The sequence below is a fragment of the Solea senegalensis genome, linkage group LG20 (genome assembly GCF_019176455.1).
Source record: "Solea senegalensis isolate Sse05_10M linkage group LG20, IFAPA_SoseM_1, whole genome shotgun sequence".
Classification (NCBI taxonomy): Eukaryota; Metazoa; Chordata; class Actinopteri; order Pleuronectiformes; family Soleidae; genus Solea; species Solea senegalensis.
This window is the reverse complement of record NC_058039.1, coordinates 11880425-11906223: the sequence shown is the minus strand read 5'-3', so window position 1 is coordinate 11906223 and position 25799 is coordinate 11880425. Positions and strand designations below refer to the sequence as shown.

The following is a 25799-nucleotide window of genomic DNA, read 5'->3' as shown; positions in this document are numbered from 1 at the left end:
CTTGTACCAGAATAATGGAGAAGTGTTTATGATCCAAAGCTTTCAAATCTACTGTAAATATCGATACCATTCTTGCCAGTGCAACTGGTATTGTGACTCAAACACAGGATACTTTCATGACTATATTATTTTAAATCTTAAAGCCATCATTATCTTGTGAGAACTTTGTAAGTGGCAACATTTTTTAAAAACATATTGTCAAATGACACTGTATAGTAGTAAAATGCTTCCTAAATGAAGCAGAAACAAGGCCTTTGCAAACTTTTGGCTTAGAAAAGGACGATGAACATCTGTAGTTTTGCATTCATATTGCTTCAAAGAGTTGTCTGTTTCTGCCACCTGCTGGTGTAAAGATGCTTCTACAATGCCTCGATACTGTGCAGTAATGAGTCAAAGCAAATCGACTCTTTATTTTATAGACGGGTGCAATAAACGATTAAAAAAACATGGGTTTGGGCCTATAGTAGAGCAGAGTCAGTGTTGGATTAGATATTTTATTGTCATTGTATTATTATACAACAACTGCAGGTGCACTGTCAGGATACAGACTCATACATTAAACAATACATTATACAATAAATATGTATATTTATGTGTTCCAACTTACTTTCATTTAACCCCACAATCATTCAGTCACTGCCGATGCATGCATTTTAAAGAGGTAATTAAGTAAAACAATTTCCATTTCACAATAATAATGCAGGTGCTGTAGTGTAACGTTGGCAGGTTTTTGAGTTTATTGCTCAGTGTGATGATGGCTCTGGGGTAAATACTGTTCAGGATACTGTGTGGTGTGTGTTTTAATGGATCCGTATGAGCAGTGTGCAGAACATTTGAGTCTTTAAACAATGGTATTGTTATTAATGATTAACTTTTAATGAGCAAATGTAGCCACATATTGTACGAGGTGTGCTACTAGCCAGCGGCAACTGAGCTTCTGGAGCATCCATGCAGAGAGGTTCTATTTTGCTTCTGTCCCTGCCTGTGTGTTGTGGATGATTTTTATAATATGTTGTAAATATCTATATTATATTAGAGCCACACAACTGTTACCTTGCTGCAAAAAGACCCAGGTCTGTGATCCTGTCGGAACAAGAGCCTTTCTGTTTGGAGCTTGCTTGTTCTCCCCATGTGTTCTGAAACATTTTGTGGACACTTTGTAGCCGGTCTCACTCTGTTAGCGCAATATTGTTGTCTCCGTCTTTCTTATAATTTAATTAAAATTAATCACTTCCTTTCTCTGGGTTCTCCAGCTTCCTCTCACAGTCCAAAAACATGCAATGCTTTTCAATTTATTGTCAGTGTGGCTGTGAGAGTGAATGTTTGTTTATCTCTATGTGGTCCTGTGATGGACTGGCCAACTGTCCAGTGTGTCCCCCACCTATCACCCTATGTCAGCTGAGATTGGCACATCACCGCCCGTGTAGCAGTAGATAATGGATGGATGGATACACAGAAGGCTTGTGTGTTTCATTGTGATGATAAACTATTACATAAACACAGGAAGCAGCTGTGAGTTGCCCTGTGAGGCCAGGTCCTAATAGGTCCAGCATATGTATGGCCTCTCTATTGATTTGAAAGCTAACAACACTTGGTGATGACCATGGAGAGGTTTCCTAAGTATCAATGCAGTAGGGGTTGTGTTCAGGGGGAACCGAGGACCTCTTGAGCCCATGACAGATCAGTTTGTAGATGGGTACCATAGGGATGGAAAGCACAGGGACTACGCAGAGGAGGACAATTATGGCACAGACCCAGTCTGGGTATGGCTTCATTTCAGATTGGGGGAATAATTCCTGTGGAAATGGACCAAAAGAAACATTTAAAATGTTTAACCCAAGAAAATACTGTAGTTAATAATATATGCCAACACCTTATTCTGCTTACTTATTATTACTTACATAAGCTGGGTTCCATGCAGAATAGCTGAGGTGTTGCTGTACCTCCACAACCACATAGGCAATCATCACCAGTATTAGCAATAAAGGACTGATCACCATCCAGCATGCCCTCCAAAAGATGTTGGGCTTCTTCCCAGTCATGAACTGGATATCTTCACTGAAACTATCAAGAAAACAAAACATGGGGGTTCAAATTGTACTTGAATCTGACGACTGAAAACTACATTGGTTTGTTGAAATGGAGGAAGAAGAAATGGGAAATACGTTTTCATTCCCCGAACATAAGAAGCTCCAATGATCTCCATTGTTGCAATGATGAGTAGAGGTACGGAGCCCACGTAGCTGTTAAAGACCTCGAGCCAGTAGTTCCCTGAACCCATTGTGAAGATGAGAGCCGTCAGGAAGGCAATCAAGCAGACAATGGCTATAAAAGAGAGAAAGAGAACTTTTATGAAAACTAATTAAAAAGCGACACAATTTAATTATTATTTTTTTTTTTTTTTATTATTTAAAAAAACATTTTTATAAGATCTAAATGTACCTGTAACAAGTTCTTTTGGGATGCACTTAGGCACCAGTTTGAGGTCGTTGATGGGTGTGAGCACTCCCTCCAGGTTGCCAAACATGGTGGAGAGGCCCAAGCTGAAAAGCATAATGAAGAACAGTACGGCCCATACCTGCGAGCCTGGCATCTCTATCACTGCCTCGGTGAACACAATAAAAGCCAGGCCAGTACCTGAAACACTCTGTGGAGGAAGATTAAAAGAAACTAATGAGGAAACAGAAACTGACTGACTGTGTTATACTGGCACATGATGTTCTGTACTACGGGAAAGTAAGGGGAGGAAAGAGTCGATCATTTAGGGGAAGACAAACATTAGAAAGATTAGACATGTTTTTAAAATTCCAGTACCTGGTCAAGAAATGTTTTAAGGTCACAGTGCCTCAGGTGCAAACTGGCCACCTCAGTCTGGGTCAGATTTTTAACCCAGTGCTCATAGTTGTCCACTGTAATGTTCTGGTCTGATAACTCAAAGTGGTTGGTCAGAGCCAAGATGTTTCTGCAGAAGAGATACAAAAGTTCATTGGTACTTGGAAGCAAAGAAGATGTTTTTTTACTGATGTGCATACATACTCTTGTAGGCAGGCGTTAAAGACGCTGTTGGCTTTAAATCCCAGAATAGAGAAGATTGGTATAGAGGCGTATAGAGATGTGGCGCTGTTTAGTAGTCCTACTATAAGTGTATCCCTCTCACAATTGTTTCTAAAGACACAGAACACAATCAAAGGCAAGTTCAAGTGCATTATGTGTTTCACGGGACACGTGTGTAGGTTTAGGTCTTACTTCTCTTCATTATAGCTGGCGAAAGCTATGAGACCCCCAAATGCCACAGAAAGAGAGAAGAAGATCTGGGTGGCAGCATCTAGCCACACACGAGGGTTCTTCAATATTTTCCACTGTAGTGAGCATAAAGATAACGCGTCAGATTGTTGCTTTTGTCATAGAAGAAACAAACTTACATTAATTGTAGAAATTCACCAATCATTCACCACACTTACATCAGGAGATAAGAGGTACAGCAGTCCATCAGTAGCTCCAGGCAGAGTGAGGCCACGAATCAGGAAGACAGTGAGCACCAGGTAAGGGAAGGTAGATGTCACATACACAGCCTGTATATTCAAAAAACAGTTATTTGATACAGTGGACACTTTTTTAAAATTAGTTTCTGTATGTTTTCTTAGGGTAAACTGACCTTTCCCATGGACTTGATGCCTTTGATAAAACAGATGTAGACCACGCACCAGGCACTGGCCAGACACATGACTATCCACCATTGCATAGAGCCGTTCGTCTCAATATTAGGCGTGATGTCCAGGGTCTTGCGGTACCAGAAATAATTCACTGCAGTGCTCTTTTCACACTCCTCACTGTCACCTACACAGATGCACGAACAGGTTGGAAAACATTAACAAAGGAAGATCTATATTTCTTAATAGGATTAATTATTGGCTTTGGTTTTGTACCTGAATGTTGGCTGAATGTTATATATTTTCATATCAGTTTCTTGTCGTATGTTATAGTATCTGCTTCATAGTGAAACTTTCGCTAAAAGAATAGCTCGTCATTTCGTTTTGGCGTATCCTTTTGTGCCATAGAACAATCTGATGCTGTCAACTTTGATAGTTTAGTAAGTTCAAGGTAAATCTAGACATCGACTTAAAATAAAACAAATTAACTTATTACACTGCAGGTTAACAGTGTGTGTGACAATGCAGTCATCATGGGCAGCCGGAATGACAGACAGGTGGATCTTTGTTACCTGTGCTGTTGTCCTGCAGTGGACAATGTCTCCACGGCAACGGGTTTCGGAAGGAGTTAATGAAGTACCAGAGCACCCAGGCCATGATGGTGTTGTAGAAAACGCATATCAGGAATGACACCACCATGGAGGCAATGCCTGCATATTGAAGTCATTTAATTAAAGCACATACAAAAAAGCACAACAGCATGTGAAAATAATAAAGGTCCAACAATCTCCCATCCTTCCATTATCTACCGCTTGTTATTGCACTTAAGTTAATATTAACATTCTTTGTAAGAAATGACTCCAGGATTTAAAAGAGGTAACAGAAGTGGACAAACAAAATAAAACTGTGTAATAGTTTTTACTAAGTTTACATACCGATGCCACCCAGCAGTGGTGAGATGGCACTCCAGGCGCCGATGCTGCCCTTGCGGAGCCTTTGTCCTATAGCCAGCTCCAGGTAGAGCAGGGGCAGGCCCTCGAACACTAAAGCGATGAGGTAGGGGATGAGGAACGCACCTGGAGATGATGAGTAAAAAATAAATATCTGCTGAATCATCAACTCATTTTGCTGAGACAAAAAACTGCAAAACAATTGGTTGTATGATCATTCGGGATTTTACTCAGTGACAAATGCTTTTAATTATCATTATCTATGCTGCAAAAAATATATATTCTAGTGTAATTGACTTGAATTCAATCACACCATTATTTGAGCTTATTTACTTATTATGGCTGAAGATACTTAAGATTATGATAATGATAATAATGATGAAGTCATTTTCCCCTAATAGTGGTTATATTTTCTTGTTTTTTTTAGTAATGCTGGATAACTATGTAGTACAGATACACAAATATATTGGTGACACAACAGTTGTGTTTTCGAGGTTCCGGAAAATAGTTCTCATCACTGTGTGTGTACCAAGTAGTCTAAGGAAAGATTATGTAGGTGACTGATCTCAAAGATGAGGTCAAACGCTCAGCTGCGTCTGAAACTACAAGTCTCAGTGTATGAAGTTGATAGATTTGTGCACGCTTCAAGGATCAACTGTTGGTTTAACTTTACCCTGACCCTGGTCCTTTAGGAATGTGTGGCTCTCGAGCCTGATATCACATGCAGAGCTATGAGGAAGTAAATACTGGAATCTAAGCCAGCGAGTGTTGAAAAGCTTCCTGCTTCCCCTGTGATGAATCACACAAAGATAAGGCTCATTTTCCATGCACATTGTCCCATTTGTTATTGACAAATAAAACCATGCCTATATGTAAACATGTGATACAGTAATGTAATTGCCCACAGCAATGAAATAGATGATGTAAACTTCTTCTAAGCTTCTTACCTCCTCCATAAATTTGGCAAAGGTAGGGAAAACGCCAAATATTCCCAAATCCAACTGCAAAGCCAATGCATGTCAACAGGTACTGGACCTTGTTGTCCCATTGGGGTCTTTCCTGTTCCACAGAAATATTTTTCATGCTGATCCTCAGTTTAGTGACAATAATTCAGGGGCTACAAGGGCTATCCTTCACTGTCTAGTTAGATTCCACTTTGAGTAGAGCCTTGAGAGGTTTTTATGAAGAAGACAGACTTAAAACAAGAGACAGACGGATAGAGATCATCTGAACATCAGGTGTTCAGGATTAAGTGTTTAGATTTAAGCATAGGTGAAAGTGTGAGTAAAGAAACTGTCAAATAATTTAGCTATATATTCCGTTTTAAAGATTTATGTTGTATTATTGTATTGATCACTTAGTAGCTGTTACGCTAGAAAGACAATTTTGGATTTTTCCAAAACAGCATGAAAGGAGCTTCACACTATCAGGATGAACCAGAGCGAGGTCCTTTGGTGCAAATCGTGGTCTTCTATTTTATAATTTCTGGCAGTAAAGACTGAAAGTGGTTTTGCATCTTCAAAGCCAATCCTGAATTTGTTTACTGAGGGGTGTAATGCTACCCTCCACAAGTTGATGCTCTTAATAACAGTTCAAAGTTTCTCCTCTTTTTCTTCTTAATTTCCACCAGTTTTAGTTTTTTTTCGGCGCAGATCGAAGTTCCTACCGCCAACATAGAAGAATCTTTTTGCATCTTCAAAGCCAATCCAGAAGGAATTCCTTTCTTGATCAAAGTAGACTCCCAGTGCTGCCTCCATTTGCATCAGAACTCTGAACTGCGAGTGACATCATCCCTGAGTTCGACTGACAAGTCGGAAAAAACACCTGGATGCAGATGTATCTTATTCTAGCCTTTGTTAGCAATACCAGGCGATAACAACCCTGTACATCAGGGGTGTCAAACTAGTGGCCCTCCAATCAATTACATGCGGCCCGTCCACACAGCTGCCAGCGGGGTGATGGAATATAGACAGAATATGAGACTAAATATATTTGCTTGCAATATTTTTATAATTCTAATAAGATATTCGGTTGTAATTATTGCTTTATTGAATGTATTACACTCGACATTAAATTACATGTTTTAATTATAGTTATCCTCGTCATTACTTGCTAGATTTTCTATTTATTTCTCTGTTTTTGTGCATCATCAATATGTTTTCATTGTGAAGTATGCATCATTTTATATCAAACAAGCACACATTTGAAATGATGTCTGATACCATCATGGATATCTCATATTGTCCACCCGCAGCTGAAAAGCTGTTTTGTTTTTTGTTTTCTCTAGACAGGCCCCCTCTTGACCAGACTAGATGCTCACTGGCCCCCAGGTCATTTGAGTTTGACACCCCTGCTCTTCACGGTAATATTTTGCACACACACACACACACACTGTAGCAGCATGTCTCCTTGGTTTTCACCTGCAAACAGTGGTTAAGGGGTTTAATTACACTTTAATGTAAATGACTAGAAAGGTCTAGAGTAAATAATTGTTCTGGCTGGTGGTCACTATGAGCAATAGGGGGATGTAATCACTGATAAGCAGTGCAGTGTCACAAAGAAAATATTGCTTATTTATTAACATTATACCATAGATTATGGAGAATAAGTTTCTCATTAACATCAAAGACATTTGACACCACAAATACAGCTGTATATAAAGCAGTTGATTGCACGAGTTTCCCTATTTTATTGGGTTTATTGTAAAAAAACAAATGTACAAAAGCACCTGCAGAGTTATCCAAATCAGTGAAAAAAAGAGACAGAATGACAGAATTGTGTTGAATTTGTGCGGCTCCACAAAGTTCCCGCCACCTGCTGGGGTACAAATGCTTCTGCAAAACCCCCCATATGGTCTGATATTGAGTCAAAGCAAAGCTACAGCAACTTTAATTTAGTGGCAGGTGCAATGAAGAAAAACATGCACTAATAGTTGAGCATATTGATTCAGTCTTATACTTTATTAATCTAAATCTTATACTTTATTATTATTACAGACAATAATAAACAAGAAACGTTCAGAAACAAAGAAGTACAATTTACAAACTGTTTGTAGTTGTAATTCAAACAAAGTCTCTTAAGAAAGGAGGAAACAAATTAATAGCACATTACACATGTGACACTGTATTTTTTTGGATGTTTCAATCACTGTTTGAGATGTTCTTTCTGCAGTAAACTAAGACCAGCCTACATAATGTGTACATGGGCACAACCAGACTTGGTACTCCGGCCAAAACAAATATGACCGCACTGACCCAGGAAGGATATGGTATTGAAGCCAGAGACGGAAAATTCTCCTGTGAACCACAAAAGGTAGAATTAGTAAACAAAAGTCGTTGCTATTATCACAATACAACATTTACCATCCTTTTCATGGTGACCCTGAGATCAGGTCTGATGATCACAGATATACTGTTGATAGTTAGTGAGCTTACAGAACTGGGATCCCAGACTAAGTGAGTAAGTTCCTCTTGAGCTTGAATCACCATGTAGAAAACTAAGATAACCAGGATGATTACGGGACTGATGAACCTCCACGTAATCTGCCAGAATATGGATGGTTTATATCCGATCATGAACTTCAAGTCCTCGTTCAACCTGAAACGTGAAAGGGATTTTATTAATATGACAATATAACCTTGTCTAGTGTGTAACATTTAAGATGGATTTATTGGCAGAAACTGAATCTATTTTTGATTTAATATTAAATTGCTTTAATGTAAAAGATTATTTGTGCTGTAGGCAAGGGCCTTGGTTAAAAGAGACCATCACCATGTTTCTGACACCCTTGTTCATGCCCAAAGGCCACAGTAGTTCCCTGGCACGCTTGGGAAACTAGCGAGCAGGGCAGGAAGTCAAATACCGATACAACATTAACTTTCAGGTTTTTCTATTCAGAAGAAACACACATTAATCGACACAGTGGACAATAGTTTAAAAATCGGAAGAAAGTTTGCGCCGTCCTTCTGTCCCATTTGGAACAGAAAGAGGCACAAATTTCTGTTGTCTATATTGTTTCGACTTCTTGTTTTTGTGAGGTGTGGCCTGTGCCTATAGAAATCCATTTAGATATAATGTGAACAGTCATGCTGTCAGTCAGGAAGATCAGATACAAATCTGATTTGGGCTGCAGTAAAACAAGGCCTTTGTTATATATGTGTTTGTGTCGTGGCAAAGGTATCAAAACATACAAGTTACAAAGACATATCATCATGAGGTGTTATTTTAAAACTATTGTGGTTGGTAATGTGGTCATTTTAGAACATAATTTGCAAATCCAGGAGCTTTGTGCACTGACCTGTCTATGCCATAGATGTGCACAACAGCTATCAACTCGAAAAATCCAATGGTCAGAAGTGGAATAGATCCAGCAAAGTTGTCAAAGAGGGTTACCCAATAAAGCCCTGACCGCTGTGCAAATACGAGGGAAATGATGAAGGCCAGAAAACATGTTGTCCCTGAATCACACGCACACAAAAATCCAGTTAAAGAGAAATCACGGAATCCAGTCAACTTGGGTTGCACAGCTAAAAGGTTTTAAGTAAACACAGTGAATACCAGTTACGGCTTCTTGGGGCCATTTTTTAGGAAACACGTTCAAGTCTCTCAGGGGTACCACCACTCCTTCAATGTTGGCAAAAAGGCTTGAAATCCCCAAGCAGAGAAGCATGAAGAAAAAGAGGACAGACCAGAACGGGGAACCGGGCATCTTTGTAATGGCCTCTGCGAACACAATAAAGGCCATACCAGTTCCCTCCACTCCCTGCACAAACAAACCATCAAGATAAGAATAAACAACGATAGTAAAAACAAAGTTATTAATAAGATGACATCAGTAAATATAGTTACCTCACTGAGAAATGTGTGCATGTCACACGTTTTGATATCCAATCCAAGAACAATGTCAGGATAGGAGCTGTTGAGGCGATTGTACGCCGCCTCGTAGTTGCTTGTGGTGATGTTATCTTCATGGAGATCAAATGCATTGATCATCGTCACGATGTTCCTAGAAGCAAAAAACGTCACTGCTGAATCAGACTGCACCGAGTCTGCATCGACACGATAGAGCGGATCATTTGGTTCTATCGCAGTTACCTGACGTCACAATATTTTCTTCAGTGATAAACAACAGCTGATTTTCAAGACAAAAACATACACACACATAATAAGAAGAATCATATAAATGTGGTAATGCTTAAAACAAATTGATAATTCTTCTTACCCTACAACCTGAGAGCTGCCCACTGGACTTTATGGTCACTCCTTTTATATAGAGTTTATTTAGATCCTGTAATTCAGTGCCAGTGACAAGTTAATTGCTTCATATCCATATGCTTGTAAACACAGTGCTGTGTGGTATGTTTCTGTTTGTTCAATTATCCCCGGCTGAAAGCTTACTCTCAGTTTGACCAAATCATAGTTGTTGCGATGGGAGCTGCTGTAAAAATTGTTTCTCCACAACCAAATCCTTGCTCTCAATTTCAAGTGTAACATGTTGCCATGAAATTCAAATTTACAATCAAAATACTTATGGAAAAGAAAGAAAAGATACTTCTACGGAAATCAAACATGTAACAGATATAGAGATGGACGAATATATCTCAAATATATATGTCTCAAAACAAATATTTGATTTCACTTTAAACCCAGATCCTGTGACTACTCACTGACACAAGGTACTCACTGACTAACACAATTGTCATATTTCTCAGTGGCCCTGAAGCCGATGATGGTGTAGGTGACTGTGGCAGCAAAGATAGAGGTCATGCCAGTAACTGCAGTCAACATCACAGCATCTTGCATGCAGTTGTTGCTTGGTAAGAGAAAAAAAAAGCAAAATACTCAGGACACATCATGTCTGATAAGGACTTCTCCATGTTTGAACTGCTGTTTGGTTAACGTGACTTCTAAATGTTCCTTACTGAACAGGATTGTAGCTTGAGAAGGAGATAAGGCCTCCCCACGCTATACTGAAGGCATAAAAGACCTGGGCTCCTGCATCCAGCCAGGTTGATGCTTGTAACAGCTCATCCACCTACAAGTAAGAGGCACACGTTACTGTCTGTCCGTGTTTCACTGCAGAGGTAATGCTTTGACGATCGTGATTTGCAACATACATCTGGTGTGAAGAGGAACTTGACTCCATTCAGGGCTCCTTTTAGAGTCAGTCCTCGGACCAGGAAGATGGCTAGCACTACGTAGGGCAGGATGGCAGTGACGTACACTGCCTGAGGTCACGACAAGATAAGAAAGTGAACTAACAGTGATTGATTTAAGGTCCAGTGTGGTATATTTGGGAGGCTTCAACGACGGACTTTCATATTTCTGGTGGAAGCTTACTACGCAAACAAAGAAGAGAGTGGCTCTGTCCATATGTAACCCGATGCATAAACCAATGATTTACAGGGAGGGAATTCTGCAGAGAGAAGGGGAGAAATGAAGAGTGGAGAAAGTGTTTTCTGGTATGCAAAGGCCTCCGTAATTACCCGACACACTTGGAACCATAGACATATAAAAGTAGACGCTGTGCTGGTTGTGTTTGCCTCTTGCAGCGATACAGTAGCATGTCTGCTGTCTTGGTATGGGCAAGTCTGCCCAGTAAACCAATAAAAGTAGAAACTGTGGACACCTTCTGTGTACTACTACCGAATCCCTCTGAGATATTAGTCGAGCAGTGTTTACAGCATAACAATAAGGCATGCTTCCCGCTCTTATTGCCACTCCCAAGATAACTAATTCTCCAGCAGTCTAGGGGGCGTCTAAATATGTCGATCCTTGGGAAAGGAAGGTGCTGATTGGAGAAGTCCTCCTTTTGTTGCATTTTGGAGTCTCACCATTAGATTTCACAACTTCTACACACTGGACCTTTAAAGCATTGTGTAAACAGGTAGTTCAACAAACCTTGCCAGAAGTGCCAATCCCCTGCATGTAGCACAAACAGATGACAGACCAGGCAGCGAATAGACAGACCACTATAGGCCAGTGGATTCCTCCAGAGTCAGCTATAGACGCCGTACTATTCAGAGTCACCCGGTAAAAGAAGTAATCCACGGTGGAGCTCTCTTGACACTCGGGTACAAATCCTGCAGAAGCCCAAAAAGTTAGGCGATCATGAGTACATTTCAACATTCTTACTGTGTGTCTGTGTCTCTAAATACATACCTGTCCCATTTTCATTAAGAGGACACTGTGTCCAAGGCAGTGGGCTTTGAAAAGAATTGAAGAAATACCACATGATCCAGGCTATTAAGGTGTTGTAGTACAGGGCAACCAGAAGGGACACCAGCATGGAGGCTATGCCTGAGAGACAGCAGCATTAACTGTGACGAAACACTCAATTAAAGCCATTTTCATGTTTGTTCCAGAGCCTCTTTTACTTACCGATACCGGTCAGATACGGGCTGATGGATCGCCACACTCCCACACTGCCTTTCCTCAAACGCTGGCCAATGGCAAACTCCAGTAGCAGGAGAGGCATTCCCTCCAGCACCAGCAGAAACAGGTAGGGGATTAAAAAGGCACCTGAGAGAACCAGTGTTAGGATTGTTGAGTCACATTATAGATTAATAACATCTTAATTTTTATCATAGACTGGTTACCCCCAAAAAAAAAAAAAACAAATGTTCCTGCAAGAAATGTGAAATGTTATATTTAATAATAAATGGTTAGAATTTTCATTTAGAAAGTCCAATCCAGTCATTTAAAAATGATTGCGCACTATGTCACACTCTTTGTGTATTGATATTTGACATTTACTATGTGACTGCTAGTTTCTACATAGATATATGTTAATTACATTTACATACATGTATATTATATCCAGTTGTGTTTTTCTTGTTTTTAATCATAATAATAATAATGACAATCTTGACTTGTGTGGCACCATTGAATAGTTGAGATGGAACCCCCCCCACCCCACTAATGACTGAAAATAATATTTAAAAAAGGAGTCTCATATTGTTGAATATCCAATAGTCATTGGCCTGTTTAGCGAAGATACTTACATAGGGAAATAAAACATGCAATATTAAAGTTCATATGTAAACCTGTGTGACAGCCACACCCACTCTGCCTCATTTTCCATATGCAGGTAGTGTCCAGATTTTTACTGGCTGATCCTTTCAGCGCAATACTCCCTTCTGGAAAGGGTAACCAGAACAAGTACGGCGGGTACAACTCGACTGTCTTTCTGAAGGTTTATTCCACATACAGTTACATGACAGCAGTTAGACTGCAGTCAGTTAGTAGTTCGTTTAGACAGTAGTTAGCTATTAACTAGAGTTAGTTAGTTAGACAGTTAGTAGTTAGAAGCCAGTCAGTTAGCTACTAAGTTAGTCAGGTTGTAAAATCGACAAGTCGTACAGGTTCTGATGATAGATAGATTTACAAAGCCCCTTACCAAGGCACATACAAAGGTTAATATATTGATCCATTTCCCATGGAGGGTGGTGGGGGGGTCTTGATCCATTTCCGAAACACACCACCAGCCTCTCGTGGAGGGTGGTGTGGGGGGGGGTCTTGATCCTTTTCTGAAACACACCACGTGATGGGGATTTCTGGATGGATCCAGAAACCAGAAACCAAGCAAGGAGCGCTCCTTGCTCCGGCTCCTCCGTTTTAGTGATTCACGACTTCACCAGTACTCCAGTCCTGGTACTTCACGATCGCTGTCCTCCACTTGGCAGTCCATACTCCACACATACGGCGCCGACTACGGTTTTGCAACTGTCCAGATTTTTACTGGCTGATCCTTTCAGCTCAATACTCCCTTCTGGAAAGGGTAACCAGAACAAGTATGGCGGGTACAACTCGACTGTCTTTCTGAAGGTTTATTCCACATACACAGTTAAACAGCAGTCAGTTAGTAGTTAGTTTAGACTAGGGGTGTCAAACATACGGCCCGGGGGCCAGAACCGGCCCGCCAGAGGGTCCAATCCGGCCCACAGGATGAATTTGTTAAAATTTCACCCTAATCTAAACTTAATGTCAAATGCTCCAGATACACATGACTAAATGTTTGTTTCTTTATAGATCCAGTGTGCTGTGTAAATAGTAAATTTAGGCACGATATTGTTGAAATTGCACTTATATTTCTCAAGAAATTTCATGTTTTGTAAAATTATCCTTCATTTAATGTAAAACAAAGGAGAAAAAACATAGGAGTTCTTGTTGTTCATAGGTTATTATTCTATTGTTTTGCTATTTTTACTGGTCCGGCCCCCTTGAGATCAAATTGTGCTGTATGTGGCCCCTGAACAAAAATGTTAGCTACTAACTAGAGTTAGTTACTAGTTGGTAGTTAGTGGCAGTTCATTAGTCAGAAGTTAGTCAGGTTGTAAAACCGACAAGCTGTACAGGTTCTGATGATAGATACATTTACAAAGCCCCTTACTAAGGCACATACGAAGGTTAATGTATAACAAAAAATGGCTTTGACAATGCACCTTAAAGGCACTTTAAAGGCAACGGCGCTTTGATACCAATCACAACAATAAACAGATAAATAGAATGAAAGATAAATAGCTTTACCTGCTAGAAAGTTCTACAGGTAGTTTGTAGACGGAGTTAACCTCTGCGCCGAGTCAATGAGTCCATGGCGTACAATAAACGCCTGTCTTTCTGGTATTTTTCCTCTGAACTCGTGAACTCTCATGACTCGTGAACTCTCTTGCTTTCCCAATACTTCAGAAGAAATGATACTGAAATGAACTTGGAACTATTTAGAGCGCTGAGTAATAAAGATGATGATGGTGCCATTTGTCTATAATGTGCCACACTGGGCTCTTAATAATAATATCTAAGAGTGTTCAACAAGGACTTTTGTTTTCCTATAAACAGTAACATTAGAGCCCCCTACAATAGTGACAGTGAGCTCTGAGTTGAAGTATAATCCTATATGCCTGTGGAACTACTTCATAGATGGTTTTCTTTTATGAATATAATTTCTGAAAGGGAAACTACAACAAAAATAGATTGTATGCAAACAGCAGGTTGATCAAGACATGTGCTCATGACTGGACCTGGAAAAAACTAGTAAACTGACTTGAGGTTTTCTAAACCTTTATATCTATATCTGTATGTTTATGTATAAGCTTGGTGTTTAAAATGCACATTTTTCATTATCCGAAAAAAACGTGCAAGGTTTGTTTTGCTACTGTCTGGAGCAGAATTTCTAAACTCCCGTGAGGCTATTGAGTTGGGTGAGCCAAATCCCATAATCATTGCAACATCCAAACATAAACACAAATCACAACAAACTGTAAAACCGTTGTAGAACCAGAGCATTAGCAGAGCGGAGATACTCACACTGATGAGTACAAAAGCTGTTCTTCTGAACCACATTTCTTATTGTGTTTCTATTATTTTTTAAGTATACTTTTATTCCTCTCTAACTATAGACTCCCTCCCACCGTCATGTATTCTGTTTTACTTGATTTGTTTTGAATTGAAGTTCCACTCTCTGCATCCATGCCATGAACATCAAAGTCATGACTAATCAGTCAAATCCCATTCTTTCTTATTTGAAAAAGACAAAGGACTAATGATTCCCTTGAAAGGGAAAGCATTCACAGTTCAGATGACAACTTTCTTGTAATCATTCATTTATTATCTACTGCTTTATCCTCCACATAATGAGGCACACAGCTGCTGGAGCCAGCTGACAAAGGGCAAAATCGGCCCTGGTTTAATGAAATGAGGTGAAAGATGGTCTCTCACAGTCGTTAAAGATCACTGAAGACGTCCATTGACTATTTGTCTTATAGCTCACCTCCTCCATGACTCTGACACAGGTAAGGGAATCGCCACACGTTGCCGATCCCAATGCAGCAGCCCACACAGGTCAGGATGTACTGGGCTTTGTTGTCCCACTTGGGCCTGTCACTGGCCTCCTCCTTATCCATTCTCTCCAGGTCGTCATAGCTCAGGATCCTCAGATCCAGTCCTGGGTTGGGAAGAACCAGTCTCATGGCGACTATTCTAAAGCAGAGTCCTTGTTGTGCGTCAGACTGACAGCATGGAGTGTGAACTTGGCAAGGTTGAGACACATTTATGATCTGCAACTTTATCTACAGTAGGTCAAACCAGGCGGCACAGGTTCTGCACTTCTACCTATTACCTTGCTGTTGTAGTTGTAGGGCTGGTTTTATTTTTTTAGCTTTGTGCTTACATGGCGTATATATCCCCCTCCCAAATCAAGTGCTCTGTGGAAGTAGCACACATCACATAGGCAACAAGGTCATAGCTGAAAGTGTACACATTCTCCACTGTGATGGGCCCAGTTCTTACGTTGTCATTCACTCAATCACTCAGTAAACAAGGGACAGAAAAGGGTGATGTGTATATATGTATGTTTTTATATATATATGTATATATTTATGTATATTTATATATATGTGTATATATATATACATATATATCTATCTATCTATATATATATATATATATATATATGTATATATATATATGTATATATATAAAAAATAGATAATATCGAATGAGCGGCAGTTCTCTGACTGGAAATTCCTTGTTGATGTCAGAGGCCGGTGGAGACGTTCAACAGTTAGCTCTTCGAAACTGTTCGTGCAATGCCGTTGTTCTTGTTCAACTCTAATAGGATCAAGGATCAACTGTAAATACTGGAATCTAAGCCAGCGAGGGTTGAAAAGCTTCCTGCTCCCCCTGTGATGAATCACACAAAGATAAGGCTCACCATTATCCATGCACATTGTCCCATTTGTTATTGACTAATAAAATCATGGCTATTGGTAAACGTGTGATACAGTAATTAGGGTTCGAGCAACAAGGTTGCAAGAACCCTATTGAAATGCAAAAGATTATTATTATTATTATTATTTGAAATTGAAATAGATGATGTGAACTTCTTCTAAGCTTCTTACCTCCTCCATAAATTTGGCAAAGGTAGGGAAAACACCAAATATTCCCAAATCCAACTGCAAAGCCAATGCATGTCAACAGGTACTGGACCTTGTTGTCCCATTGGGGTCTTTCCTGTTCCACAAAAATATTTTTCATGCTGATCCTCAGTTTAGTGACAATAATTCAGGGGCTACAAGGGCTATCATTCACTGTCTTGTTAGATTCCACTTTGAGTAGAGCCTTGAGAGGTTTTTATGAAGAAGACAGACTGAAAATAAGAGACAGACGGATAGAGATCATCTGAACATCAGGTGTTCAGGATTAAGTGTTAAGATTTAAGCATAGGTGAAACTGTGAGTAAAGAAACTGTCAACCATTTAGATATCTATTATGATTTTAAAGATTTATGTTGTGTTATTATTTTGATCACTTAGTAGCTGTTATGCTAGAAAGACGATTTTGGATTTTTCCAAAACAGCATGAAAGGAGCTTCACACTATCAGGATACACCAGAGCGAGGTCCTTGGGTGCAAATCGTGGTCTTCTATTTTATAATTTCTGGCAGTAAAGACTGAAAGTGGTTTTGCATCTTCAAAGCCAATCCTGAATTTGTTTACTGAGGGGTGTAATACTACCCTCCACAGGTTGATGCTCTTAATAACAGTTCTAAGTTTCTCCTCTTTCTCTTCTTAATTTCCACCAGTTTTAGTTTTTTTTTGGTGCAGATCGAAGTTCCTACCGTCAACATAGAAGAATCTTTTTGCATCTTCAAAGCCAATCCAGAAGGAATTCCTTTCTTGATCAAAGTAGACTCCCAGTGCTGCCCCATTTGCATCAGAACTCGGAACTGCGAGTGACATCATCCCTGAGTTCGCCTGACAAGTCGGAAAAAACACCTGGATGCAGATGTATCTTATTCTAGCCATTGTTAGCAATACCAGGCGATAACAACCCTGTACATCAGGGGTGTCAAACTAGTGGCCCTCCAATCAATTACATGCGGCCCGTCCACACAGCTGCCAGCGGGGTGATGGAATATAGACAGAATATGAGACTAAATATATTTGCTTGCAATATTTTTATAATTGTAATAAGATATTCGGTTGTAATTATTGCTTTATTGAATGTATTACACTCGACATTAAATTACATGTTTTAATTATAGTTATCCTCGTCATTACTTTTTCTATTTTCTATTTATTTCTCTGTTTTTGTGCATCATCAATATGTTTTCATTGTGAAGTATGCATCATTTTATATCAAACAAGCACTTTGAAATTTGAAATTTGAAATTTTGTCTGATATCATCATGGATATCTCATATTGTCCACCCGCAGCTGAACAGCTGTTTTTTTTTCCTGCTTTTTTTCTCTAGACGGGCCCCCTCTTGACCAGACTAGATGCTCACTGACCCCCAGGTCATTTGAGTTTGACACCCCTGCTCTTCACGGTAATATTTTGCACACACACACACACACACTGTAGCAGCATGTCTCCTTGGTTTTCACCTGCAAACAGTGGTTAAGGGGTTTAATTACACTTTAATGTAGATGACTAGAAAGGTCTAGAGTAAATAATTGTTCTGGCTGGTGGGGTCACTATGAGCAATAGGGGGATGTAACATTATACCATAGATTATGGAGAATAAGTTTCTCATTAACATCAAAGACATTTGACACCACAAATACAGCTGTATATAAAGCAGTTGATTGCACGAGTTTCCCTATTTTATTGGGTTTATTGTAAAAAAACAAATGTACAAAAGCACCTGCAGAGTTATCCAAATCAGTGAAAAAAAGAGACAGAATGACAGAATTGTGTTGAATTTGTGCAGCTCCACAAAGTTCCTGCCACCAAAGCTACAGCAAATTTAATTTAGTGACAGGTGCAATGAAGAAAAACATGCACTAATAGTCGAGCATATGTATTAAATCTTATACTTTATTAATCTAAATCTTATACTTTATTGTTATTACAGACAATAATAAACAAGAAATGTTCAGAAACTAAGGAGTACAATTTACAAAAGACTGTTTTCCTGTGTCACTTAAGTCACTTAAGAAAGGAGGACAACAAATTAATAGCACATTACACATGTGACACTGTATTTTTTTGGATGTTTCAATTACTGTTTGAGATGTTTTTTCTGCAGTAAACAAAGACCAGCCTACATAATGTGTACATGGGCACAACCAGACTTGGTACTCCGGCCAAAACAAATATGACCGCACTGACCCAGGAAGGATATGGTATTGAAGCCAGAGACGGAAACTTCTCCTGTGAACCACAAAAGGTAGAATTAGTAAACAAAAGTCCTTGTTATTATCACAATACAACATTTACCATCCTTTTCATGGTGACCCTGAGATCAGGTCTGATGATCACAGATATACTGTTGATAGTTAGTGAGCTTACAGAACTGGGATCCCAGACTAAGTGAGTAAGTTCCTCTTGAGCTTGAATCACCATGTAGAAAACTAAGATAACCAGGATGATTATGGGACTGATGAACCTCCACGAAATCTGCCAGAATATGGATGGCTTATATCCGATCATGAACTTCAAGTCCTCGTTCAACCTGAAACGTGAGAGGGATTTTATTAATATGACAATATAACCTTGTTTAAAGGTCCAGTGTGTAACATTTAAGATGGATTTATTGGCAGAAACTGAATCTATTTTTGATTTAATATTAAATTGCTTTAATGTAAAAGATTATTTGTGCTGTAGGCAAGGGCCTTGGTTAAAAGAGACCGTCACCATGTTTCTGACACCCTTGTTCATGCCCAAAGGCCACAGTAGTTCCCTGGCACGCTTGGGCTAGCGAGCGGGGCAGGAAGTCAAATACCGATACAACATTAACTTTCAGGTTTTTCTATTCAGAAGAAACACACATTAATCGACACAGTGGACAATAGTTTAAAAATCAGAAGAAAGTTTGCGCCGTCCTTCTGTCCCATTTGGAACAGAAAGAGGCACAGATTTCTGTTGTCTATTTTGTTTCGACTTCTTGTTTATGTGAGGTGTGGCCTGTGCCTATAGAAATCCATTTAGATATAATGTGAACAGTCATGCTGTCAGTCAGGAAGATCAGATACAAATCTGATTTGGGCTGCAGTAAAACAAGGCCTTTGTTATATATGTGTTTGTGTCGTGGCAAAGGTATCAAAACATACAAGTTACAAAGACAAATCATCATAAGGTGTTATTTTAAAACTATTGTGGTTGGTAATGTGGTCATTTTAGAACATAATTTCCAAATCCAGGGGCTTTGTGCACTGACCTGTCTATGCCATAGACGTGCACAACAGCTATCAACTCGAAAAATCCAATGGTCAGAAGTGGAATAGATCCAGCAAAGTTGTCAAAGAGGGTTACCCAATAAAGCCCTGACCGCTGTGCAAATACGAGGGAAATGATGAAGGCCAGAAAACATGTTGTCCCTGAATCAAACGCACACAAAAATCCAGTTAAAGAGAAATCACGGAATCCAGTCAACTTGGGTTGCACAGCTAAAAGGTTTTAAGTAAACACAGTGAATACCAGTTACGGCTTCTTGGGGCCATTTTTTAGGAAACACGTTCAAGTCTCTCAGGGGTACCACCACTCCTTCAATGTTGCCAAAAAGGGTTGAAATTCCCAAGCAGAGAAGCATGAAGAAAAAGAGGACAGACCAGAACGGGGAACCGGGCATCTTTGTAATGGCCTCTGCAAACACAATAAAGGCCAGACCCGTTCCCTCCACTCCCTGCACAAACAAACCATCAAGATAAGAATAAACAACGATAGTAAAAACAAAGTTATTAATAAGATGACATCAGTAAATATAGTTACCTCGCTGAGAAATGTGTGCATGTCACACGTTTTGATATCCAATCCAAGAACAATGTCAGGATAGGAGCTGTTGAGGCGATTGTACGCCGCCTCGTAGTTGCTTGTGGTGATGTTATCTTCATGGAGATCAAATGCATTGATCATCGTCACGATGTTCCTAGAAGCAAACAACGTCACAGCTGAGTCAGACTGCACCGAGTGCATCGACACACGATAGAGCGGATCATTTGGTTCTATCGCAGTTACCTGACGTCACAATATTTTCTTCAGTGATAAACAACAGCTGATTTTCAAGACAAAAACATACACACACATAATAAGAAGAATCATATAAATGTGGTAATGCTTAAAACAAATTGATAATTCTTCTTACCCTACAACCTGAGAGCTGCCCACTGGACTTTATGGTCACTCCTTTTATATAGAGTTTATTTAGATCCTGTAATTCAGTGCCAGTGACAAGTTAATTGCTTCATATCCATATGCTTGTAAACACAGTGCTGTGTGGTATGTTTCTGTTTGTTCAATTATCCCCGGCTGAAAGCTTACTCTCAGTTTGACCAAATCATAGTTGTTGCGATGGGGAAACGAGCACCACTTCGAGCTGCTGTAAAAATTGTTAACAGTTTTTCTCCACAACCAAATCCTTGCTCTCAATTTCAAGTGTAACATGTTGCCATGAAATTCAAATTTACAATCAAAATACTTATGAAAAAGAAAGAAAAGATACTTCTACGAAAATCAAACATGTAACAGATATAGAGATGGACGAGATGGTCTCAAAACTAATATTTGATTTCACTTTAAACCCAGATCCTGTGACTACTCACTGACACAAGGTACTCACTGACTAACACAATTGTCAAATTTCTCAGTGGCCCTGAAGCCGATGATGGTGTAGGTGACTGTGGCAGCAAAGATAGAGGTCATGCCAGTAACTGCAGTCAACATCACAGCATCTTGCATGCAGTTGTTGCTTGGTAAGAGAAAAAAAAAAGCAAAATACTCAGGACACATCATGTCTGATAAGGACTTCTCCATGTTTGAACTGCTGTTTGGTTAACGTGACTTCTAAATGTTCCTTACTGAACAGGATTGTAGCTTGAGAAGGAGATAAGGCCTCCCCACGCTATACTGAAGGCATAAAAGACCTGGGCTCCTGCATCCAGCCAGGTTGATGCTTGTAACAGCTCATCCACCTACAAGTAAGAGGCACACGTTACTGTCTGTCCGTGTTTCACTGCAGAGGTAATGCTTTGACGATCGTGATTTGCAACATACGTCTGGTGTGAAGAGGAACTTGACTCCATTCAGGGCTCCTTTAAGAGTCAGTCCTCGGACCAGGAAGATGGCTAGCACTACGTAGGGCAGGATGGCAGTGACGTACACTGCCTGAGGTCACGACAAGATAAGAAAGTGAACTAACAGTGATTGATTTAAGGTCCAGTGTGGAATATTTGGGAGGCTTCAACGACGGACAGTGGATATACTACCCCTAAGTATATTGGTATAAGTGTGCAATCTTTTTATAAAATTAAAATGGGCATGAGCCTTGTTTTAAGAGAGGCCGGTATCTTGCATTGCCATGTGTCTACACAGGCCAAACGTACAAATTAGCCAGAGCGTGCAATTTGCATTTTGAAGCAGAAACTTACTATGCAAGTGAAGAAGAACAACATCCTTTCTGTTATGGGAGGGCCACTGTAGTTCCCTGATACCCTTGGGAACGCGAAGGATGAGCGGAGGAGTCATCCTTGCTTCACAGAGGCTGCCGTCCAGTAATGCCACGTTTCTTTGACATGCACTTTCATATTTCTAAAGTGAAAGCTTACTACGCAAACAAAGAAGACAGGTGGCTCTGTCCATATGTAACCCGATGCATAAACCAATGATTTACAGGGTGGAAATTCTGCAGAGAGAAGGGGGAAATGAAGAGTAAGGCCACCGTAATTACCCGACACACTTGGAACCATAGACATATAAAAGTAGACGCCGTGCTGGTTGTGTTTGCCTATTGGAGCGATACAGTAGCATGTCTCCTGTCTTGGTATGGGCAAGTCTGCCCAGTAAACTAATAAAAGTAGAAACTGTGGACACCTTCTGCGTACTACTACCGAATCCCTCTGAGATATTAGCAAAAGTCGAGCAGTGTTTTCAGCATAACAATAAGGCATGCTTCCCGCTCTTAATGCCACTCCCAAGATGACTCATTCTCCAGCAGTCTAGGGGGCGTCTACAAATGTCGATCCTTGGGAAAGGAAGGTGCTGATTGGAGAAGTCCTCCTTCTGTTGCATTTTGCAGTCTCACCATTAGATTTCACAGATTCTACACACTGGACCTTTAAAGCATTGTGTAAACAGCCAGTTCAACAAACCTTGCCGGAAGTGCCAATCCCTCGCATGTAGCACAAACAGATGACAGACCAAGCAGCAACAAGACAGACCACTATAGGCCAGTGGATTCCTCCAGAGTCAGCTATAGACGCCGTACTATTCAGAGTCACCCGGTAAAAGAAGTAATCCACGGTGGAGCTCTCTTGACACTCGGGTACAAATCCTGCAGAAGCCCAAAAAGTTAGGCGATCATGAGTACATTTCAACATTCTTACTGTGTGTCTGTGTCTCTAAATACATACCTGTCCCATTTTCATTAAGAGGACACTGTGTCCAAGGCAGTGGGCTTTGAAAAGAATTGAAGAAATACCACATGATCCAAGCTATTAAGGTGTTGTAGTACAGGGCAACCAGAAGGGACACCAGCATGGAGGCTATGCCTGAGAGACAGCAGCATTAACTGTGACGAAACACTCAATTAAAGCCATTGTCATGTTTGTTCCAGAGCCTCTTTTACTTACCGATACCGGTCAGATACGGGCTGATGGATCGCCACACTCCCACACTGCCTTTCCTCAAACGCTGGCCGATGGCAAACTCCAGTAGCAGGAGAGGCATTCCCTCCAGCACCAGCAGAATCAGGTAGGGGATTAAAAAGGCACCTGAGAGAGCCAGTGTTAGGATTGTTGAGTCACATTATAGATTAATAACATCTTAATTTTTATCATAGACTGCTTACCGCTCCACCCCCCCCCCCAAAAAGAAACGTGAAATGTTATATTTAATAATTTATAAAAGAATGTTCATTTAGAAAGTCCAATCCAGTCATTTAAAAATGATTGCGCACTATGTCACACTCTCTGTGTATTGATATTTGACATTTACTATGTGACTGCTACATTTTCTACATAGATAGATATATGTTAATACATTTACATACATGTATATTATATCCAGTTGTGTTTTTCTTGTTTTTAATCCTAATAATAATGACAATCTTGACTTGTGTGGCACCATTGAATAGTTGAGAGGGAAAACCCCCCCACTAATGACTGAAAATAATATTTAAAAAAGGAATCTCATATTGTTGAATATCCAATAGTCATTGGCTTGTTTAGCGAAGATACTTACATAGGGAAATAAAACAAGCAATATTAAAGTTCATATGTAAACCCGCGTTACAGCCACACCCACTCTGCCTCATTTTCCATATGTAGTATGTAGTTTGTAGGCGGAGTTAACCTCTGTGCAGAGTCAATGAGTCCACGACGTACAATAAACGCCTGTCTTTCTGGTATTTTTCCTCTCTCACTGAACTTGTGAACTCTCATGACACCCTCGTGGCCTCAACCTGCTTTCCCAATACTTCAGAAGAAATAATACTGAAAGGTCCTTGGAACTATTTAGAGCGCTGAGTAATAAAAATGATGATGGTGCCAGTCTATAATGTGCCGACCTGGGCTCTTAATAATAATATCTAAGAGTGTTCAACAAGGACTTTTGTTTTCCTATAAACAGTAACATTAGAGCCCCCTACAATAGTGACAGTGAGCTCTGATAAGAGTTGAATTATATTCCTATATGCCTTTGGAACTACTTCATAGAATTTTTTTTTATGAATATCATTTCTGAAAGGGAAACTACAACAAAAATAGATTGTATGCAAACAGCAGGTTGATCAAGACATGTGCTCATGACTGGAACTGGAAAAACTACTAAACTGGCTTGAGGTTTTCTAAACCTATATCTATATCTGTATGTTTATGTATAAGCTTGAAAAACATATTTCCATGGTTTGTTAATGGTGTTTAAAATGCACATTTTTCATTTTCCGAAAAAACGTGCAATGTTTGTTTTGCTACTGTCTGGAGCAGAATTTCTAAACTCCTGTGAGACTATTAAGTTGGGTGAGCCAAATCCCATAATCATTGCAACATCCAAAACCAAACACAAATCACAACAAACTGTAAAACAGTTTTAGAACCAGGGCATTAGCAGAATGGAGATACTCACACTGATGAGTACAAAAGCTATAACTGTAAAGCTATAACTGCTGAACCACATTTCTTATTGTGTTTCTATTATTTTTTAAGTATAAATTTGTACTTTTATTCCTCTCTAACTATAGACTCCCTCCCACCGACATATTCTGTATTCTGTTTTACTTGATTTGTTTTGAATTGAAGTTCCACTCTCTGCATCCATGCCATGAACATCTAAGTCATGACTAATCAGTCAAATCCCATTCTTTCTTATTTGAAAAAGACAAAGGACTAATGATTTCCTTGAAAATCATTAGCATTCACAGTTCAGATGACAACTTTCTTGTAATCATTCATTTATTATCTACCACTTTATCTTCCATAAAGTCACACAGCTGCTGGAGCCAGCTGACAAAGGGCAAAATCGGCCCTGGTTTAATGAAGATTAATATTAACACTGCACTGTGGAATTAGTCTCTCCGAGATTATGTGAAAATGGTCTCTCACAGTCGTTAAAGATCACTGAAGACGTCCATTGACTATTTGTCTTATAGCTCACCTCCTCCATGACTCTGACACAGGTAAGGGAATCGCCACACGTTGCCGATCCCAATGCAGAAGCCCACACAGGTCAGGATGTACTGGGCTTTGTTGTCCCACTTGGGCCTGTCACTGGCCTCCTCCTTATCCATTCTTTCCAGGTCGTCATAGCTCAGGATCCTCAGATCCAGTCCTGGGTTGGGAAGAACCAGTTTCATGGCGACTATTCTAAAGCAGGGAGATGTTAACGCTGTCCTTGTTGTGCGTCAGACTGACAGCATGGAGTGTGAACTTGGCAAGGTTGAGACACATTTATGATCTGGAACTTTATCTACAGTAGGTCAAACCAGGCGGCACAGGTTCTGCACTTCTACCTATTACCTTGCTGTTGTAGTTTTGGGGCTGGTTTTCTGTTTTTTTAGCTTTGTGCTTACATGGCGTATATATCCCTCTCCCAAATCACATGAAGTAGCACACATCACATAGGCAACAAGGTCATAGCTGAAACTGTACACATTCTCCTCTGTGATGGGCCCAGTTCTTACGTTGTCATTCACTCAATCACTCAGTAAACAAGGGACAGAAAAGGGTGATATAAAATAAAGAGATATTATCGAATAAGCGGCAGTTCT

At 39.9% G+C, this 25799-nt stretch overlaps 3 protein-coding genes across 3 annotated transcripts; all 3 read right to left on the bottom strand.

Moving 5' to 3' along the window:
- Nucleotides 1-1600: 1600 nt before the first annotated feature.
- On the bottom strand, nucleotides 1601-5683 carry LOC122786549 (sodium-dependent neutral amino acid transporter B(0)AT3-like). The gene is made up of 12 exons (XM_044052929.1): nucleotides 5548-5683; nucleotides 4586-4726; nucleotides 4223-4360; nucleotides 3656-3837; nucleotides 3462-3572; nucleotides 3247-3359; nucleotides 3037-3165; nucleotides 2815-2962; nucleotides 2443-2647; nucleotides 2166-2325; nucleotides 1902-2064; nucleotides 1601-1796 (listed from the first exon to the last, which is right to left on the bottom strand). Exons 1-12 carry the CDS (start codon nucleotides 5681-5683, stop codon nucleotides 1617-1619), a joined length of 1806 nt encoding a protein of 601 aa, XP_043908864.1. The 3' UTR covers nucleotides 1601-1616.
- Nucleotides 5684-7666: 1983 nt separating this feature from the next.
- LOC122786610 (sodium-dependent neutral amino acid transporter B(0)AT1-like) lies at nucleotides 7667-15604 on the bottom strand. The gene is made up of 12 exons (XM_044053032.1): nucleotides 15369-15604; nucleotides 11981-12121; nucleotides 11762-11899; nucleotides 11501-11682; nucleotides 10717-10827; nucleotides 10522-10634; nucleotides 10284-10412; nucleotides 9449-9605; nucleotides 9158-9362; nucleotides 8898-9057; nucleotides 8035-8197; nucleotides 7667-7896 (listed from the first exon to the last, which is right to left on the bottom strand). The coding sequence occupies exons 1-12, from the start codon at nucleotides 15565-15567 to the stop codon at nucleotides 7741-7743; spliced, it is 1854 nt and encodes a 617-aa protein (XP_043908967.1). The 5' UTR covers nucleotides 15568-15604; the 3' UTR covers nucleotides 7667-7740.
- Nucleotides 15605-18594: 2990 nt separating this feature from the next.
- LOC122786609 (sodium-dependent neutral amino acid transporter B(0)AT1-like) lies at nucleotides 18595-25469 on the bottom strand. The gene is made up of 12 exons (XM_044053031.1): nucleotides 25187-25469; nucleotides 23167-23307; nucleotides 22948-23085; nucleotides 22687-22868; nucleotides 21593-21703; nucleotides 21398-21510; nucleotides 21159-21287; nucleotides 20312-20468; nucleotides 20021-20225; nucleotides 19761-19920; nucleotides 18893-19055; nucleotides 18595-18754 (listed from the first exon to the last, which is right to left on the bottom strand). Exons 1-12 carry the CDS (start codon nucleotides 25383-25385, stop codon nucleotides 18599-18601), a joined length of 1854 nt encoding a protein of 617 aa, XP_043908966.1. The 5' UTR covers nucleotides 25386-25469; the 3' UTR covers nucleotides 18595-18598.
- Between the last annotated feature and the right edge of the window lie 330 nt (nucleotides 25470-25799).

What these genes read in the sequence shown, in the direction of transcription:
- LOC122786549 (XM_044052929.1), bottom strand. Translation starts at nt 5,683, where the DNA reads ATGAAAAATATTTCTGTGGAACAGGAAAGACCCCAATGGGACAACAAG. An exon ending in ACTGCAGGACAACAGCACAG is followed by an intron (nt 3,838 to 4,222) that starts GTAACAAAGATC and finishes GCATCTGTGTAG; the next exon opens with GTGACAGTGAGGAGTGTGAA. An exon ending in TTAAAACATTTCTTGACCAG is followed by an intron (nt 2,648 to 2,814) that starts GTACTGGAATTT and finishes CTTCCTCCACAG; the next exon opens with AGTGTTTCAGGTACTGGCCT.
- LOC122786610 (XM_044053032.1), bottom strand. Translation starts at nt 15,567, where the DNA reads ATGAGACTGGTTCTTCCCAACCCAGGACTGGATCTGAGGATCCTGAGC. An exon ending in GCCCCAAGAAGCCGTAACTG is followed by an intron (nt 9,058 to 9,157) that starts GTATTCACTGTG and finishes CGTGTGATTCAG; the next exon opens with GGACAACATGTTTTCTGGCC. An exon ending in TAGTCTGGGATCCCAGTTCT is followed by an intron (nt 7,897 to 8,034) that starts GTAAGCTCACTA and finishes TGTGGTTCACAG; the next exon opens with GAGAATTTTCCGTCTCTGGC.
- LOC122786609 (XM_044053031.1), bottom strand. Translation starts at nt 25,385, where the DNA reads ATGAAACTGGTTCTTCCCAACCCAGGACTGGATCTGAGGATCCTGAGC. An exon ending in TCTTAATGAAAATGGGACAG is followed by an intron (nt 22,869 to 22,947) that starts GTATGTATTTAG and finishes GGGCTTCTGCAG; the next exon opens with GATTTGTACCCGAGTGTCAA. An exon ending in AGTTCCTCTTCACACCAGAC is followed by an intron (nt 21,511 to 21,592) that starts GTATGTTGCAAA and finishes TCTTACTTGTAG; the next exon opens with GTGGATGAGCTGTTACAAGC.